The 18,504-nt window shown below is 34.4% G+C and overlaps 1 protein-coding gene across 1 annotated transcript; it reads right to left on the reverse strand.

Moving 5' to 3' along the window:
* Positions 1–13,226: 13,226 nt before the first annotated feature.
* LOC111410682 (L-type lectin-domain containing receptor kinase IX.1-like) lies at positions 13,227–15,503 on the reverse strand. The gene has a single exon (XM_023041146.1). The coding sequence runs from the start codon at positions 15,459–15,461 to the stop codon at positions 13,341–13,343; it is 2,121 nt and encodes a 706-aa protein (XP_022896914.1). The 5' UTR covers positions 15,462–15,503; the 3' UTR covers positions 13,227–13,340.
* Positions 15,504–18,504: the final 3,001 nt, after the last annotated feature.

The raw sequence follows: 18,504 nt of genomic DNA on the forward strand, positions 1-18,504 counted from the left end.
CGAGCTCTTAATTAATTTTTGGTCTACGAGCTCGTTATTGTTGTTATTACTTTGAGTCTGCGAGCTCCAAATCATTTTGGACATGCGAGTCCATTATTATTATTGTTAAGATGAGACCTTTCAATGCAAAATCCCTCCATAAAATATTAAGTCACATTTATAATCGCCTTCCATCGTTATAGTGAAAAATCAGAGTCCCAAATCATCTCAACTTGTTGAGTACACTCAAGGCTGGTCCATTAGGGATATGTTTGACACTATGAAATATTTGATATTTTTGAATGACGGGTTTGACTTAACTAAAATTTATCTTTTGTTGAGTACACTCAAGGAGATAAATTTTAGAGGTATGTTAAGCTAACACATAAGATGTGTGAAAACAAAGAGTTGTTAGCTTAATAATCTGGAAGTTGTATGGAAATACAATTGATAATAGTATCTACCCAAATGTTATATTAAGGCTTGTTGAATACACTCAAGGTCTTAATTTAATAGATGGGATCCCAGCCCACTGGGAGTCAAGTATGGATTCTATAAATTTATGTAAGAGGGTCATAAATTTTAAATAAACAGTGGGAGCATAATTAATTTAATAAAAGTCTATGTTAAATTAATTGATGCATTTTATATATTATTCTTTTTCTTTTCGTAATTTACATTTATATTGAATCCTGAGTAACCATATGTTTTGAATGGCATACTGGATGCCAACAACTAAACTGAATCTTCTTGATTGGCACTGCAATTTGAGAATTGTTCTCAAGCATGAGAAAGTTAGTTGTCCTTAAGTAGCCATTTTCCATAGACACCTGGTGATGACTCGATTAAGGAAGAGGTGGCCGCTATAATATACTCAGTGATGACAATAGTACTGCAACGTATGTAATACCTGCAACTATGTCACCTGAGTTACAAAAAGCAACTTGAGAGTACAGATGTTAACACATAATTCTTCATTACAAAGAGTTGTATGATAATAATCATGTGCGAAAGGATATGAGACTTCCAAACAACTGTACCGATACAAAGTGACAAAAGAATCTTCAGTCAATCCTCATATACTGAAGATGATTGACATGAGAAGTGTCTCAATTGAGTTCAATCATTGACTATGAACTAAGTATTGACTTAGCTCTGCAATCTCTGTCATAGAGTTATTCATACTAATTATGAATTATGATATGAAGAAGCTCAAATGCATACTCATTAAGTTGCTGGACATGCTTAGGACTCTTAAGCCCTTTATCAAAGTTGGTAGTGGGCAAACCATTGATTCCTGTAAGAGTGTTAAGAGAAATCTAAAGGGGTTTTGAGAAAGCTCCCAATATGGTTAAGACAGTCTAAGCGAAGGACAATATCAAATCAAATGACCTTTGGTTTCATTATAGAATGAAAGGTCATTGGAAGGAATATTGCGTGGCTTAGTCTACTTCACGAGTTTCTTAGGTATTTGATACCAGGTGCAAATCTCATATTTATAAAAATATGGAGAAATTAAATGGAAATAGACCACTGCGAAAGGGAGAAGTTGAGCTACACGTTGGAGATGAGCAAATGTTGCTGCATTGCCTGTAGAAATATACTTCTTGCTGTTGCCTTTTGGTTTAATATTGGAATTAGAGAAATGTCGTTTTATACCCACCACAGCTGGAACATTAAAATGAATTTCATGTTCGGACATGAACTATTTTAATGTTAAGGACGATTGTTATTCTTGTTTATCTTGATAAAGATTCTAATAGTTATGGTAAATTACAAAACAACGTTTATATTCTTTAATACTAAGGATTCTATAATGAGTAGAAATTATAAGGCATAAATGTGATAATCTAATTATTACCAAAATTTGGCATGACAGACTTTGTCATATAGATGAAATGCAACTCCAAAGTTACATAAAGATGTATACTCAGAATTAATTGATTTTGACAAGTACAAATTATGCATGTCTGGAACAATGACCAAATCTTCTTTTACTTGAAAAGGAAGAAAGGTCAGCATAATTACTAGTCTAATGCATAGTGATGCATATGGACTCATGTCAATTGATGTCAGGCAATGTTTCTCTTATTTCATCAATGATCATGTATACTTGATGAAACTCAAACATGAAACTCTTGAAAAGTTCAAGGGATTCAAACTAGAAGTAGAGAAATAAATAGGTAAAGATACCCTCACATTAAGATTCAATCAAGTGAGAGTATCTTAAAGATAAAATCTAGATTATCTAATAGAAAATGAGATTCTCTTGCAGTAGACTCCTTCGTATACACTACAACATAGTAGTGTATCTGAAAGGAGAAATCGTTAGCTATTAGATATAGTGCGATTAATAACAAGTCATGTAAATCTCCTAAAATCGTTTTTGAGGTCATGCACTGATTGCAGTGTATTATACAGTAAATCATGTCATATCTAAGTTGGTTAACATAATTCCATACGAGCTATGGAAAGGCAATAATCTCAATTTATCACATATGAAAGTTTGGAACTGTGATGCTTATTTGAAGCACATTGAATTGGATAAGTTTGAGACTAAATCCGATAAACACATATTTGTGGGATATCCAAAAACAAATATTTGGATATCAATTCTATTAAACCCTTGAGAAGAAAGTCTTCGTCTCACGATACATCGTCTTCTTGGAGAAAATGTTTACTCTAGGAGAGGATAGTGAGAGCAAAATAGAACTTGAAAGAGTTCAAGAGTCCACAAATATAGTTAACCAAGTAGATGAATTCAAGTTTAATCCTGTATCTGATGTGGAACATATTCTTGATCAGGAAGTAAAGACTCCCGAGAACATGTCAACTTTAGGTGAATCTAGTAGGATCATTCGACCTTCAAAAAGGTGTGAATCCATAATTATTAATCAGGAATTACTAATCCAGATGATGAACATACTAGTTGCACAAAAATAAAATCAAGTGTTGACTTAAAAGAGATAGCAAGAGGCCATGAAACTCGAGATGAACTCGACGTATGTGAACAAGGTTTGGACCTTAGTCAAGCTTCCTGATGGAATAAAACCAATAAGTTTCTGTAAATAGTTTACAAGGAAAATGTCGATATGGATGTGAATATCCATATATACAAAGCAAGGCTAGAAGCAAAGATTAAGTGTTGACCTTGGTGAAACCTTTTTCTTGTAGCCTTGCTAAAGTCCATTCGGATTTTGCTTGCAACAGTTACATATTGTGACTATAGGTTAAGACAAGTCTCTTGGAGCTGAAATCTTAGATTTGATGAAAAATCAAAGTGTTTGATTTTATCAAATTTGAAGACGAATTGTGTGTTTACAAGAAGATAGTGGGTGCATTGTTGTATTCCTAATATTATAGAAAACAACATCCCTATGTTTCAATCGTTGAAATAATGATTGTTAAAGGATTTATTCGTGAACGATATGGAAGAAGCAACTTGATTTATAGAGGTAGATCTAGAAGATTGCTTAACTCATCCCAATTTACATAGATGAAATCTTGAGAAGATTTCATATGGAAAAATTGATTTATCTTAAGCGGTATGTTGAAAAGGTTCTAAACGTGAGGTAACCGTTGATTCAATACTAGAAACCTAATACATGATTACTTCAGAAGTAGCAAAGAGTTGCAATTTGAATCATGATGTTCATAAATGAACATAGAGTAGTTCCTGATAGTGTTGATCACATGGCATTGTATTGTGATAACAATAAGCCATTGTGAATGCGAAGGAACTAAGGTCTCATCAATTATCCAAATATGTATTAAGGCGGTATAATCTCATCAGAGAGATAATACATAGAAATGACGTAAAGAGAAGAACAAATTTCCACATTTAACAATATTGCAGATCCACTGACAAAGAGTTGTCATAGCATAAACTTGATCATTATGTAGACTTATGATATTGAATACATAAGTGATTGGATCTAGTGCAAGTGTGAGTTTATAAGTATTATGCTCTAGGTCCAATCAACTTTGGACATAAATACTTTTGATATATAATTAATGCAATTTAATGGCAGATCTATTATTTAATTAATAGACAATTAAATAAATAACAGAGTCCATAGATTTAAATCTTCGTAATTTGTTAATCATAAGGAGTTGTGATTGTGAGATACAAATTACATCTGATTGAATCTGAAATCGTCTGTGGTCGTAAGTAATAACGAGACATGGATATCATTATTACGGATAGACCATTACGTGTGGCATTTCTTACTTGTGAAGTAAGTAGCTGATCTCATAAGTTAAAGTGTGGTGACACTTAAATGAACACGTGTATGTTTTGTTATAGAACAAAACATTGGAGATCCGCCAAGAGATTCCACATGGATAACTATCTGAGTGTTAGTGGTTAATCTCTAACGTTCGATAGTGGAATTGGTCCTTTGACTTGATGTCGTCATGGTACCTTATATGAGGACAATCATACTTTGGCGTTGTTGGATGTTGCTCTACAAAGAGCCGCTAATACGACATTGTTCGGGTATGACAAGAATCGTATGAAAGTTGTGATTGACCAATAAAGGATTCGTCAATCTTACATAGTAGGAGATTACGATTTGCATTTCATTCAATTAAGTCGATGATGAAAATCATTGGTCAAGGTGTGTTCATAAGTCGAAAAGGAGTTTTCGACTTATATTGACTTAATAGTGGAGTGAAAGATATGATCGATAATCGAGATTGACACACTTCTGTATCTCGTAATTGATTGGATTATATTGACGAAGAGATTATAGTTCACGGTAAATGAACGAGTTTGGTTTTGTTTTACCACGTGACATATTCCGTCACATGTATTGCCCTGACACATTGCTAGATGTCAATCTGGGACGACGAGTGTGAGTTAATGAGAAATTGAAAGGGTGTTTTAATTTATCAATTTTGATTAGATCAAAATAATATTTCACGTCGTTAGGCATCATAATCGGGAACCTGATGGGTCGCACACAAAAGAGAATTGGAAGATTGCAATTTGTCAATTAATTAATTTAATAATCGTTAGATAAATTAATTAATTGGATTGGTTATTTATAGACCCGAATTAATTAATTGGATTAGTTAATTCACGGACCGAATTTAATTAAATGGATTAATTAAATATTGGACCGGACCAGGCCAAGCCCCTTTGGGCTTATATAAATACATGGCTAGGGTTTTCAATCCATATGTTTTTCTCATAATTATTCTTGCTAGCACAAGAGGAAAAAACCGTGGTAGCTGTAATCTTGTTCTCTGTGTAGATCGTCGTTGGAGGCTGGACAATTGGACAGCTGTGGATAGCGAATCAAGATTGCTGGAACGAAAATAATAGCAAAGATGTTTGCAGATCGGGAAAAGGTACAATCTTATCACAATTTCTATCAAATCACTAAGGCGATTCTTGGTGGGAATCGAAATCTGTTTTAATTTTTCACTGTGCATGTTAAGTAGATTCCCAACGAAAGCGGTTTTGGCAGGCACTATGGGATATATGGCTCCTGAATGTGTAACAACTGGCAAGGCCGATAAGGAATCGAATGTCTACGGCTTTGGAATAGTTGCACTAGAAATTGCCTGTGGAAGAAGACCAATCGATGCTAAAGCACAAGCAAATCAAGTAAGGATGGTCAAGTGGGTTTGGGACCTCTCCAGAATAGGAAAGCTACTCGAAGCAGCTGATCTAAAACTATGCATCGACGATGATGAGCAGGAAATTGAACGCTTAATGGTTATCGGGCTTTGGTGTGCTCACCCGAACAACAATCTTCCACCGTCGATAAAGGAAGCTTTTCATGTCCTCAATTTTGAAGCTCAACTACCCCTTTTTGCATCAAAGTTGCCAGTGCCAACATATTTCACTCCTCCATCTGTTATGCTTAAACTTCTGGCATCACAATCTAGTGGTGTCAATTCCCTACTGGCTTCAAGTACCTCAAAATCTTATGCTTCTCCATTCGCGTCCCGTTGTACATAAGATACGAATTTTTCATAATATGTTGATCGCCTGTCTACCAGTGTAATTAAATTTTTAATCTATGTTTGTTAAACTGGAAATGGGATGACAGTTACTGTTATTGTTTTAGTTCATAGTTGATGCAAGCAATTAATTTTAGTTAAAATAGAAAACTTCGCTATCAGTTATAGAAAAATTTAAGCCTATTTTGTGAATTTTAATTGCAATATTTCTTCTCCATATGTATAGCATAATGATCAAAATATCTATTGAATATATTCGCACTCTTTGAGAAGCAGCAGCATGGTTTAGAGCTTGAATTCTCCTATTTCCTTTTCTAACTCATGTTCATGTGCACCACACAGTGTTCCCACTCTTCGAGTTGATATAGCAGAGCTGAAGCTAGGACACAGGCACTTTTTGTCTCATTCCCCAAGAAACAATGATTTCTCATGAAGAGATGGAAATTAACAATTATGAAGATTTGTAAACTCATTGCGTATTTGTATTTATATACATATTCAAGCTTGAATACTCTTCAATATGCTCTGAGACGTATGTGATATTTGTTTTTTTAATTATTTTACGTTTTTAAATTTTCAATAGATAGGGGACATATTAATTATTTTGGATATGTATCGAATACATTAGGACAATTAATGATTAAAATAAAATTCTTTAGAATTTTATTTTATTTTTATTACCGTGTTTTTGTTTTTATTTTTTTATATTAATGAAATTATATTGAATTTTATATACTTATGTACATGTATCCGCGTAGTCCTATTTTTTTAAAAAGTTGTGTCGACGTATCGGTAGCTTATCGTGTTGGAATCGATGATTGTAGGTGGAAATCTAGACTACCATTTCCCATGGATTTATAAACTAGTACCTCTCTTTGATCATGGCACCAACCAACAAGTTGGACAATATTTCTGTGCCTTAGTCGGCCAACAATCTTCACTTCTGATGCATATTCCTTAGGCCCTTTTATGGAATCCTTCATGTCCCTTGATAAGTATATTTTATGCACTTATTTGGACCAGTTTACTAAGTTTTTACATTGTCAAATTATTCAATTTTACTTAATTTGGTTTTTTTGACCCATTTTGAAGCAATTGGAAAAGAAAAGAATCAATTGGTAGTTAAAGTCCATTGGCATGGGAAAAGCTATTCGATTCAATAATGAAGGAGAAATGAGAATGGAAATCTGTTAGGTTACCTGAAACTTTATCCCAGAGGTGCAAAGGTTTGATATTTTTCGCTGACTTATTGATCTCATCAGTAGTGATTTCAAGTCTTTGCGTAGAGATATATGCATCGCCAATTGTGTTAATGTAGCTATTCATATCATGAGGTCCGATACTAGTGAGGTTGAATGAGAGTGGAGATGCAAAAGGGAATAAAGGAGAAGAAAACAGATACAGTATACAAGAGTTACAGAGAGTCGTGGCTGTGAAAATAATGGAAAGAATGAAGAACTTCATCTATTCTCTTTAATAAATGAATTACCATTTATAATAGCTGAAGTGGGATTCAAAGAGAGAAACTTTGTACATGCTCAGTCCATCACATGATTGTTCCCAGAAACATGACAACATAAAAACTTAGTAAACTGGCCCAAAAAGTGCACAAAATGCACTTATCAAGGGTTGCGAAGGATTCCATGCAAGGGCCCAAGGAATATGCATCATTTGGGTTAATTTTTGTTTTTTTAATGTTTGATCCGTTTTGAAGCAATTGGAAAAGAAAAGAATCAATTGATTGTTAAAGGGGACTAATTCAATAACGATTGATTCAATTGGAAAAGAAAAGAATCAATTGACCGTTAAAGTCCATTGACATGGGTATAGCTATTCAATTTAATAACGAAGGAGAAATGAGTATAGAAATCTGTCAGGTAGCCTGAAACTTTATTCCAGAAGTGCAAAGGTTTGATACAAGTGGCACGACTTGTTTTGCTTTCCGCTGACTTATTGATCTCATCGGTAGTGATTTGAGGTCTTTACGTAGAGATATATGCATAAGTTGTGTTAATGTAGCTATTTGTATCATGAGGTTTGATACTGGTGAGAAAGACAGTGGAGATGGAAAAGGGAATGAAGGAGAAGAAAACAGATACATTATTCCAGGAGTTTCAGAGAGCCATGGCTGTGAAAATGATGGAAAGAATGGAAAACTTCATCTATCCTCTTTAACAAATGAATTACCATTTATAATAGCTGAAGTGGGATTCAAAGAGAGCAACTTTGTACATGCTCAGTCCATCACATGATTGTTCCCAGAAATACAGATAAATTATATTTTATTTCAAGCTTTTTTACCAATGAGACACACATGAGAGTGTTTGGTGTGGACAAAGAGATTTCAGGGTATGAAAAGGCCTGAGTCGAGCCTACCTATTATAGTAGGATATGTTTGATATGTAATACCATAGCTGACACGCCTCGCTCTGAGTATAGTTAGTGGATCCGAAATGTGACATGCGTCGATGATAGATACTAACTAAAAGTCGAACCCACCATCAAAGCAACTACCACTACAATATGCAACTTTTTTATAAATTATTCTTAATAGAATTATTTTTATAAATTATCTCTCATGTAAATGGGACTAACAAACCTGTAATCCATTATATACAAATCAAAAATATATAATGCAACACAATAGAGATAAATCGAAATCTTAACTTTTAGTAAAAAAATAATATGAAATGTATATATGGATACAAAATACGTACTAAGCCCTATAACTCTTTACAAGTGGTGTAAAATCACATCTAAACATAAACATGTGTCTCGAAACATTGACTAAATGGTCTATGAAGTGAGTCATATAAGAAAAATCTGTCGTGTGATTCTGACTCCAAAATCAAATGCTCAACTCCAAAGATGCCTAGAAACTCAACTGTTACCTGATAAGAAAATCGTGAAAAAATATATGAGTTGATAGCTCAGTGAGTGGAGAAGTTCGAAATTAAATATACTTTTTCATCTATACATTCTTATTAAAAATCAAGTTTACATCAATTAATAGCTCACAATTTGCATATAATAATCAAGATGGGAAACATCCTCATAATGCTGAAATATATAATCATATAGTCATGATATAACCCTCAATTCAAATTCATAATATAGTCTCATCACACCATATTTAATCCACCAAAAATGTACTCTTTGATTGAAATATATAATTCACCCTTAGGTCTAAGAATTTTCGTCAAAGGCCTCCTTCGTGAACGAAAGCCGATTTCAAGACCTCTGATAATCAATTCTAGAAAACGGTCAAGACTCCTCTATGAACTAGAAGAAGTATATAATCAGGAATACTTTTCTGATCGATCTCAATATCACATGTCACATTCCAGTTTATAAGTAATCCACGTACAACGTTAATGATTTCAAATATATCATAATGAAATAACCTTTCATAATAATCATTTAATTGTACAAGCAATTCACATAATTACACATAATGTAAAAGTATAATTAATATATTAATTTTTAAAAATATTTAAATTTTTCTACTTACAGAACTATGTACGTAAAATCAACTCAGTTGGTAAATTGTTTCGATATTCGTATCGATGCTTGAAATATGATATAATTTTTAAATTAACAATTAACTATTTTAAGTAATTCTGATAATAAAATAGGCGATACTAAATTCTAATATTTTTATACTTAAGCAATTTTCCTCAATTCCTTTAATCACTTATGCTATTTTTTTTTTGCTCTTTATTTTCTCCCTGCCCCGTTTCCTGTTCCGTGTGTTGTGTGTGTTCGTGAGTGGAAATGGATTGATATAAACATGAATTGGGTTTATATGTATCCCTCCACCACATGCCACTTTGCTTTTAATTTCTTTTTTCTGTTTCATTTTTTCTCCATAGCTTGACATTTTTGATCAATTTTTTGGTTTTGACTTGTTTTAAATTAAGGTATTGCAATAGCAAATTGAGTTTGTATCGTGCGATCAAACAAATCATTTGTGTCTCACAACTAATTAACTATAATAGATATGATACATAAAAATTTATGCTACAAGTACAGCAATATTGACATTATGGTTGACAGCCCTCTCACGTACAAGAGGTAGAGTCTGCGTTAAAATAATCATGGACCCCACAATTGTGAGTGGGCTGTCTAAATGAGTGTACAACACTAAGTGTAATTCATGCATAAAATATTTCTGTAGTAGAAATGCTGTAGTCATAAATTGTCCATTGCCATAAAGTTTTGCTTTAATTATTAAAAGAATTTGTAATACTAAAAAGTAAAGTAAAAAGCTAATTATGGGTTGGACTTGTATGCACTAGCAAAAAAGTTGAAAGGATTAGTATTCAAAAACAAAAAAGTAAGAATGAAGGTTCTTCCTCTCTCTTGCATACTGTTACAAATATGTCTTGACTTTTAGCGAAGACATGGCCGTCCTAGCTCGTTGACGAAGACATGGTCTTCTCTTTAAGATTTATTTATATATATTATTAAATCTTAAAGATGAGACTAACTATTATAAACTATAAAATCCATTTAGCTTCATAAACTACTATCATGAACCAAGTGTATACATACGATTCTCCAATAATCGTACACCAATTCAAATACAAATATTTACGGTCGTTCATTTCTCTAAAATATGATAACTATTCAAGGAGGTAAATTTCATGAATATTAATCAAGATATGGAATATCGAAACTCAATTTCTAACCAAACTTTTGGTTCTTCGTATTTTGATTCGGTGATCAAAGTGTGGTGGAGCATAAAATCAAGGACTTGGGAAACAAGGTACAAAATTGCCTGACTGGCTTTCGGCCTTGCTGTCGCATGGTTGTTTTATGTGATCGTTGGTGCCCAGTTTTAACTTGAATTCTGGCGGTTTTTTGGAGGAAAGCTTGCAACCTTTCATAATGTTTGGCACTAATTCGTGAGGCATTGATTTACATCTATAAATAGATGATGGAGGGATCAATACATAACATCGAAACTAAAAAATAAAAAAAATTTATTCCACATTAAATCAAACTCTTGATTTTCATTCATATTCAAATCTTTCTTGTGTTCTTAAAGTTTTGGAGGATCATATTTGTGCTTTAGTGCTAAATCTTTTACAAGGCTTGATATAATCCAACAAACTGTTTGTCAAAATCCTTAAACATCTCAAACAATCCCAAGAGGAGGTAAATATAGTTTGAGGACAGCGATTATGCGTTCGAGTCTTCATGTTTGTTGTGTTTTTCATCTTCTTCGTTTCATCTTCTTGATTATTATTTTCTGCATTGTTTCTTCTCCATTTTCATTGGTGATGCAAATATTTCCTACATTTCTGAGCCTTAGTTGGCTGATAATCTTCACTTATGATGCATGTTCCTTAGGCCCTTGTATGACATCCTTTGCAACCCTCTTCAGAGCAATGTATGAATTTGAATCTCTCAGAAACCCTTGATAGACCGCACCAAATCCTCCTCCAAGCTTTTACCGTCTGCAAAATTAAATGTGGCACATACCAGCTTTCCATATGAAAACTTCTTGGGTCCACAACCCTTTTCATATCAAAGAAAAGGTCATCTTGTTTTTCCTCCCCATTTTTTTCCTCCACATACAATAAGCAAAAAAAGAAAAAAAACCAAACCAAGAATCAAAATTGACAGATCAAAAGTCAAGCCAATTAGACTAATTCCATCTTCATTTTCTTTCCATCTCGGTCTGCATATCTAGAATCTGGATAGATGTTTGGCACCAGGGAAGGATCAGCAAGGTTAGGACCTGGAATATTAGTTACTAGTATTTTTAAATTTGAATTTAACTCCAGGACCTGACGTTATGTTTCTGAAAGCAAGTCCCCATAGCTGCTAAGAAGCAACACTCTTTCACTCAGTTAAGTTAGAGATGGAAGTTCTAAAGATATAAATTCTATGGAAGTTCTAAAGATACAAATTGTTCATTGATATAACGTTCTGCTTTGATTGTTGAAATAATTTGTAGTACAAAAAAGGGAAAAATAGAGGAAAAAAAGCCATTATGCATTCATGAAAAAAGTTAAAACAAAGAACAGTATTGAAAATCAAAAGGAAAAAAAAAAATAAAAAAAATACCTATCCAGATTTTTCCAATTTGTATCTTAAGTCTCTCTTGACTTCTACTAAGCAGTAAGCACCAACCCCGTTTTTGTTGTAGACCCTCTATTTGATTTCTATAAATTTGCACAATTTTATTTTAACTTCAACAAGAAATACATGTTTTGATCATCAATATTCTATAAGTTTATGCTTTGAGGTCATCATATTGGCCAAAATGCGATTATTATATTCTAAATATTTCATTTTCTGTTCGCTGATTCAAAGGTAGAAAATACGTAAAATTATTCAACTATACCACATTTAAATATAAATACAGGCAAAGTAATACTAAAATAATTATATTTTAATTCATATGTTCTAGCAAAATTGGTTAAAAATATTCAGGACCATAATAATTTTTTGCACCGAAACTATTACAAAATTCTAAATGTGTTGCTTTAAAATTTTTATATATAATTTAAGGTCTGTTAGGCATGACTTTTGAAAAATTAAATGCTGCTTTTGAGACTAAAAGAACCTTTCGAAGAAGCTATGGTAATTTTCTCAAGAAATTCTTCTCCAAAAAGCAAGAGCCGTGCCAAACAAGCCTTGAGCCACGCTCCACAAGCATTAATCCTCCATGCATAAGATTCCATATAAAAACCATGCTAGAGTTATTATTACTAGTTTAATAATGCTATACACGAATGAATAAAGTAGATTAATGTGAACTTTCTAAAGCCAACTAGATAAAATAATGTGAAGTGAGAGTGTTCGGTGGGGATTAAAATTAGATTTTTAGGAGATTGTGATAGAAATTTTTGAAAAGTATAGTTGAAAAGTTGTAGGGCTCTTGAAAGATGTAAATAATATTGATTGTTTCACTTTGATTTAGATTAAAATCAAATTTTAATTCGGGCCAAACAGGCATTAGACTCGATAAAATAAGATAGTGTATTGTTAGTTGCCAAACAATGATAACAATATCCTAAACCTACCTTAATTTACTATAAACTTGATCGCCTATATTAATTCTAAATACAATATAATGTAGTGAGCCAACGAATGGAATAAGAGTTTATAAAATGCAGCGGAAATAAGAATCTGTTGAGTTAGATTCTAGACTTGAGTTGGCTTGCCCAAAAATACTTGCATGGCAAGAAGATATATTCGGTCGATAATTTGGGCATTAGAATCCGGCAGCATAAGGATTCATACGGATAACAGTAACAACGTAAAAAAATTGAGTCTTTCAGCGCGATATCACCTTCATTCACAAACCAAAGAAGTTGAATTATGAAGACTTTGAAAACATATTCACAATAAAAGACTCTTATCTGGTCTACAGATTACAGAAGAGATGCAGATGCGGATGCAGATGCAGAAGCAGCAGAAGAGGATGTGAAATTTGAGTCATTAGAATGGTAACCATAGCTTGAAGGCTGGAGTGAAATGACATTGCTGGATTGTGAAACCGAAGATGTAACCACATGTGGCGGAGCAAAATATGTCAACACTGGCAACTTTGATGGGAGAAGGGGCAACTGAGCTTCAAAGTTAAGGACATGAATAGCTTCCTTTATTGATGGCCGCTGACTGTTATCAGGGTGAGCACACCAAAGCCCGACAATCATCAAGCATTCTATTTCCTGCTCGTTATAATCTGCACATAGTTTTGGATCAGCTGCTTTAAGTAGGTCTCCGGTTCCGTAGAGGTCCCAAACCCACTCCACCATGTTTACTTGATTCTCCTGCGCCTTGACATCAATGGGTTTTCTTCCACATGCGATTTCCAATGCAACAACTCCAAAGCTGTAGACATCTGATTCTTTGCTCGCCTTGCCAGAGATTAAATATTCAGGGGCCATATATCCCATAGTGCCTGCTAAGACAGTTGTTTGTGATGCCTTTTCATGATCAACAAGTCTAGCCAAACCAAAATCCCCAAGTTTTGCATTGAAGCTCGAATCCAGCATAATATTACTCGATTTTATGTCCCTGTGCACCACACATTGTTCCCACTCTTCGTGTAGATACAGCAAAGCTGAAGCCAGGCCTCTGGCAATTTTGTACCTTGTTTCCCAGGTCAACAAAGATTTTCCCTTGAACAGATGTAAATCTAAGCTACCATTTGGCAAGAATTCGTAAACAAGTAGTAGCTCTCTTTGCTCATGGCACCAACCAAGAAGTTGTACAAGATTCCTGTGCCTCAATCGGCTGATAATCTTCACTTCTGACGCGTACTCCCTCGTCCCTTGTTTTGAATCCTTTGACACTCTCTTCACAGCAACGTATGAATTTGAATCTCTCAAATACCCAAGATAAACCCCACCAAATCCTCCTTCTCCAAGCATTTTTTCGTCAGCAAAATTGTCCGTTGCACATACCAATTCTCCATATGAAAACTTCTTAGGTCCACATTCCCTTTCAAATTCCGTGTCCATTGTTATATCTAAGGAAGGTTCATCAATTTTTCCCTTCCTATTTTTGTTCCTCCATAAACTGTAACCAATCAAGACCAAAATGGGGACCAAAACAGACAGACTAACAGTCAAACCAATTACTAATCCTCCCTTCGTTTTCTTTTCCCCAGGGTTCACTTGATAACTGTCGGTATAAGTATGACCTTGATTATTGGTTACCATTGAATTGAAGTCCCAAGACTTAACGTTATGCTTCTCCCAGCAAAGCCCTGTAGCTGCTGAGAAGCCAACACTCACCCGCTCAGGTAAGTATTTTGTCAAATCTACCGTATAGCCAAGGCGACCATTTTGGGTCAGATTACTCCTGTGACCTGTGAAGTTTACACTAAGATATTGCGAAGTGGAATTATAACTAATCCAAGCCTCGTTTTCCTTCCCCTCAGTGATGTTGTTCGACCATGTGACATTGGTTGCCGAAATCAGTGAATTGATATCAATACCTACATGTAAACCCTCTGGATCCCATCCATTTCCAAAAGTATCAAACTCCACTGCCACAAAAGGATCACCAGATTTTTTTTCTGGGTTATCACGTTGAACAAGGCCAAGCCCACTACCGGACAAATCGCCACGTATGCTTGAACCGAAAGGAGCCAAGAAAAAGGCGAGTCCGTCTGCCCCAGAGCAAGCACCGTCACTGTCACTGGCACTGGCACTGGCATCAATAACAAAAGAGAAATGAGTATAGAAATCTGTCAGGTTACCTGAAGATTTGTCCCAGAGGTGCAAGGGTTTTATATAAGTGGCACGGCCTGCTGCCCTTGCTGCTGCCGTATTGTTCTTATTCGACGTGAGCTGAAGGCCTTGTGGAGAGATATACGCATCACCTGTGACATTTATGTTCGTGTCAGGAGGTTTGATGGTAGGGAAGTTAAAGGACAATGGAGCTGCGAGTGGGATTGTAAGATATAAAAAAACAGAGACACTACTCCAGAAGTTGCAAAAAGCCATGGTTATGAAAATGATGAGGGAAAAGGAGCAGTTCATGTTTTAGCCCGGTTTGGAGCACATTATAATGGCATTTTATTTTGCAAATCTCATTATTAGAATCAATAAAAAATTAGAAAAGGTAGTTGCTTGTGATACGTCAATTTCCCATCATTGAGGACAAAATTATCCTCAACTACACAATGCAATTGATGCAATGCTCCACGAGAACATGTTAAGGGCAGTTTGGAAAATTTAAGTAAAATATCTATCGAAAAGTGAAGACAAATATCAAGATATATAGGCGTGGGGACTACAAATTCTGAAATTGAGAAGAAAAAATGGGCAAATAATGGGGCCCAAACGTATGCTTAATAATTGAAGGGAATTTAACGGAGAGAACCTTTAGTTTACTCATTTCACTGCACGATTCTCCCTTCAAACGTGGATAAATTGTGTCTTATTCCACTTTCATGGATGAATGTGTGAAAGTAGTAATATAACAAAGTACATGTTCACACTTCATACCATAAAATTCAAAGATCTTTCCTCGAACTCCTTTTTCTTTTCTTTTTTTCCTATTTGGTATACACTATTTAACGAAATTAGACACATTCAGTTTATTATTTATGATTAAATTTATCAAACATGTCATTTGCGACCATTATAACAATTACACGTGACATTGGACATAATTGCTTTACTTTATGAAACGGGTCATTTGTGTATCAGGCACGAGTATTGTGTACCTATATATATGTGTATGTTTAGTAAATCGCTTATTTCCGTAATGATGGGTTTTTGCACAAATATTTAATTATAATTAATTATTTATTTATTTAAAATTACAAGTAGCAAATAAGTCTATTTGTTCTTCTTCATGACTTTTCATATGGAAATCATAATCAAGGATAAGATGTACTAATTAACATAACGTTAAGTATAAAAATGCTATTAAAAAAAGTTAGAAACATTATTATAACAATGATTAAAAGTTATATATGTTTGATATAATTAAATTGAAATGCAATTATGGATAATTTAGGGTCCCTACGTACTGCTTAGTAAATGAGTTGAGTGGCGAATTCGTTGTCTTGTCTTGTCTTGTCTTGTCTTGTCGTTGACGAAGACTTGTTCCTTTCAGCTATTCTTTTAAAATGTTATCCTAATGCCGTAGTGGCTCAAATTTGACAGTGATATTCTTTACAATGTTGCCCTGTTAATTAACGATTGCAAACTCTGCAATGTAATTCTATTCAACTTTTGTTTAGTATTACTGCTTCGGTAATTGGAATTGAATTTAGAAAACTGATTTTTGGTATTAGGGGCTGAACAGTTATTTCTTGTATCCGAATCCGAAATTAGAGATTAATTTAAGGCCTTTAATAAATTGTGACAATGCAAAATTAGAAAACTTATTTACAAATCTTAGGAGACTTAAAAAATTCAGCTCACGCAAAATATACATATATAGATGGTGCGGGTTTTTGACGATCGTGACGCTGATTAGAGATTTGGATGGTGCGGGGATCGTGACAGTGATTAGAGATTTAGATGGTGCGGGGGTGGCTGGTCACGTGCATGGAGGATACGGAAGTAGTGGCCATTCGGGATGGGCTCGTTTTTGCGAAAACAGCATGGCTTCCTTATTTCCATGGCCATTCGGGACGGACTGTATTGATTTTAATTTTTCATTTGGCCCTAATGCTTCCGTGTTAGATCAGTTGAGAGATGCAAATTGTGGCTCTTGCTCTTATGTACTGGACAAGGGAATATGGTGTTGGGAATCTACTTATACATACACAGCGGAATTTAAAATAATTTTCGATTCCCATCAAGAATCGCCTTTGTGTTTAGATAGAAATTGGGATAAGGATTGTACCTTTGAAAAATTCTGCAATCCTTTTGCTTTTCTTTTCGTTCCATCAACCTTGATTCGCCACCACAGCTGTCCAATTGTCCAGTCTCCAACGGTGATCCACACAGAGAATAAGATTGCAGCTACCAGGGTTTTCTCTCTTGTGCCAGCAAGAATAATGAAAATCATATGGACCTCAAACTCTAGTCATGTATTTATATAAACCCAAACGGGCTCGGCCCAGTCCGGTCCGTGAATTAATTAATCCAATTAATTAATTCGAGAACATAAATAACAAATCCAATTAATTAATTTATCCAACGATTGTTAAATTAACCAATTAGCAATTTACAATCTTCTAATTCTCTTTTGTGTGTGACCCATTAGGTTCCCAAACACGATGCCTAACGACGTGAAATATTATTTTGATCTAATCAAAATTGATAAATTAAAACACCCTTTTAATTTATCGTCAATTCACACTCGTCGTCCCTGATTGACATCTAGCAATGTGTCAGTGCAATACATGTGACGGGAAATGTCACGTGGTATGACAAAACCAAATTCGTTCGTTTACCGTGAAACTATAATCCCTTCGTCAATATGATCCGATCAATTACGAAATATGGAATTGTGTCAATCTCGATCATCGATCATATCTTTCACTCCACTATTAAGTCAGTTTAAGTCGAAAACTTCTTTTCGACTTATGAGTACACCTTGGCCAATGATTTTATCATCGACTTAATTGAATGAAACGCAGATCATAATCTCCTACTATCTAAGAGTGACGAATCCTTTATTGATCAATCACAACCTTCATACGATTCTTGAAGTACTCGAACGATGTCGTATTAGCGGCCATTTTCAGAGCAACATCCAATACCGGCAAAGTATGACTGTCCTCATATAAGGTACCATGACGACCTCAAGTCAAAGGACCAATTCCACTACCGAAAGTTAGAGATTAACCACTGACACTTAGATAGTTATCCATGTGAAATCTCTCGACAGGTCTCCAATATTTTGTTCTATAACAAAACATCCATGTGTTCATTTAAGTGTCACCACACTTTGACTTGTGAGATCAGCTACTTACTTTACAAGTAAGAAATGCCACACGTGATGGTCTATCCGTAATAATGATATCCGTATCTCGTTATTACTTACGACCACGGACGATTTAAGATTCAATCAGATGTAATTTGTATTTCACAATCACAACTCCTTTTGATTAACAAATTA

This window comes from Olea europaea, chromosome 15, assembly GCF_002742605.1.
Source record: "Olea europaea var. sylvestris chromosome 15, O_europaea_v1, whole genome shotgun sequence".
NCBI classification, from domain to species: domain Eukaryota; kingdom Viridiplantae; phylum Streptophyta; class Magnoliopsida; order Lamiales; family Oleaceae; genus Olea; species Olea europaea.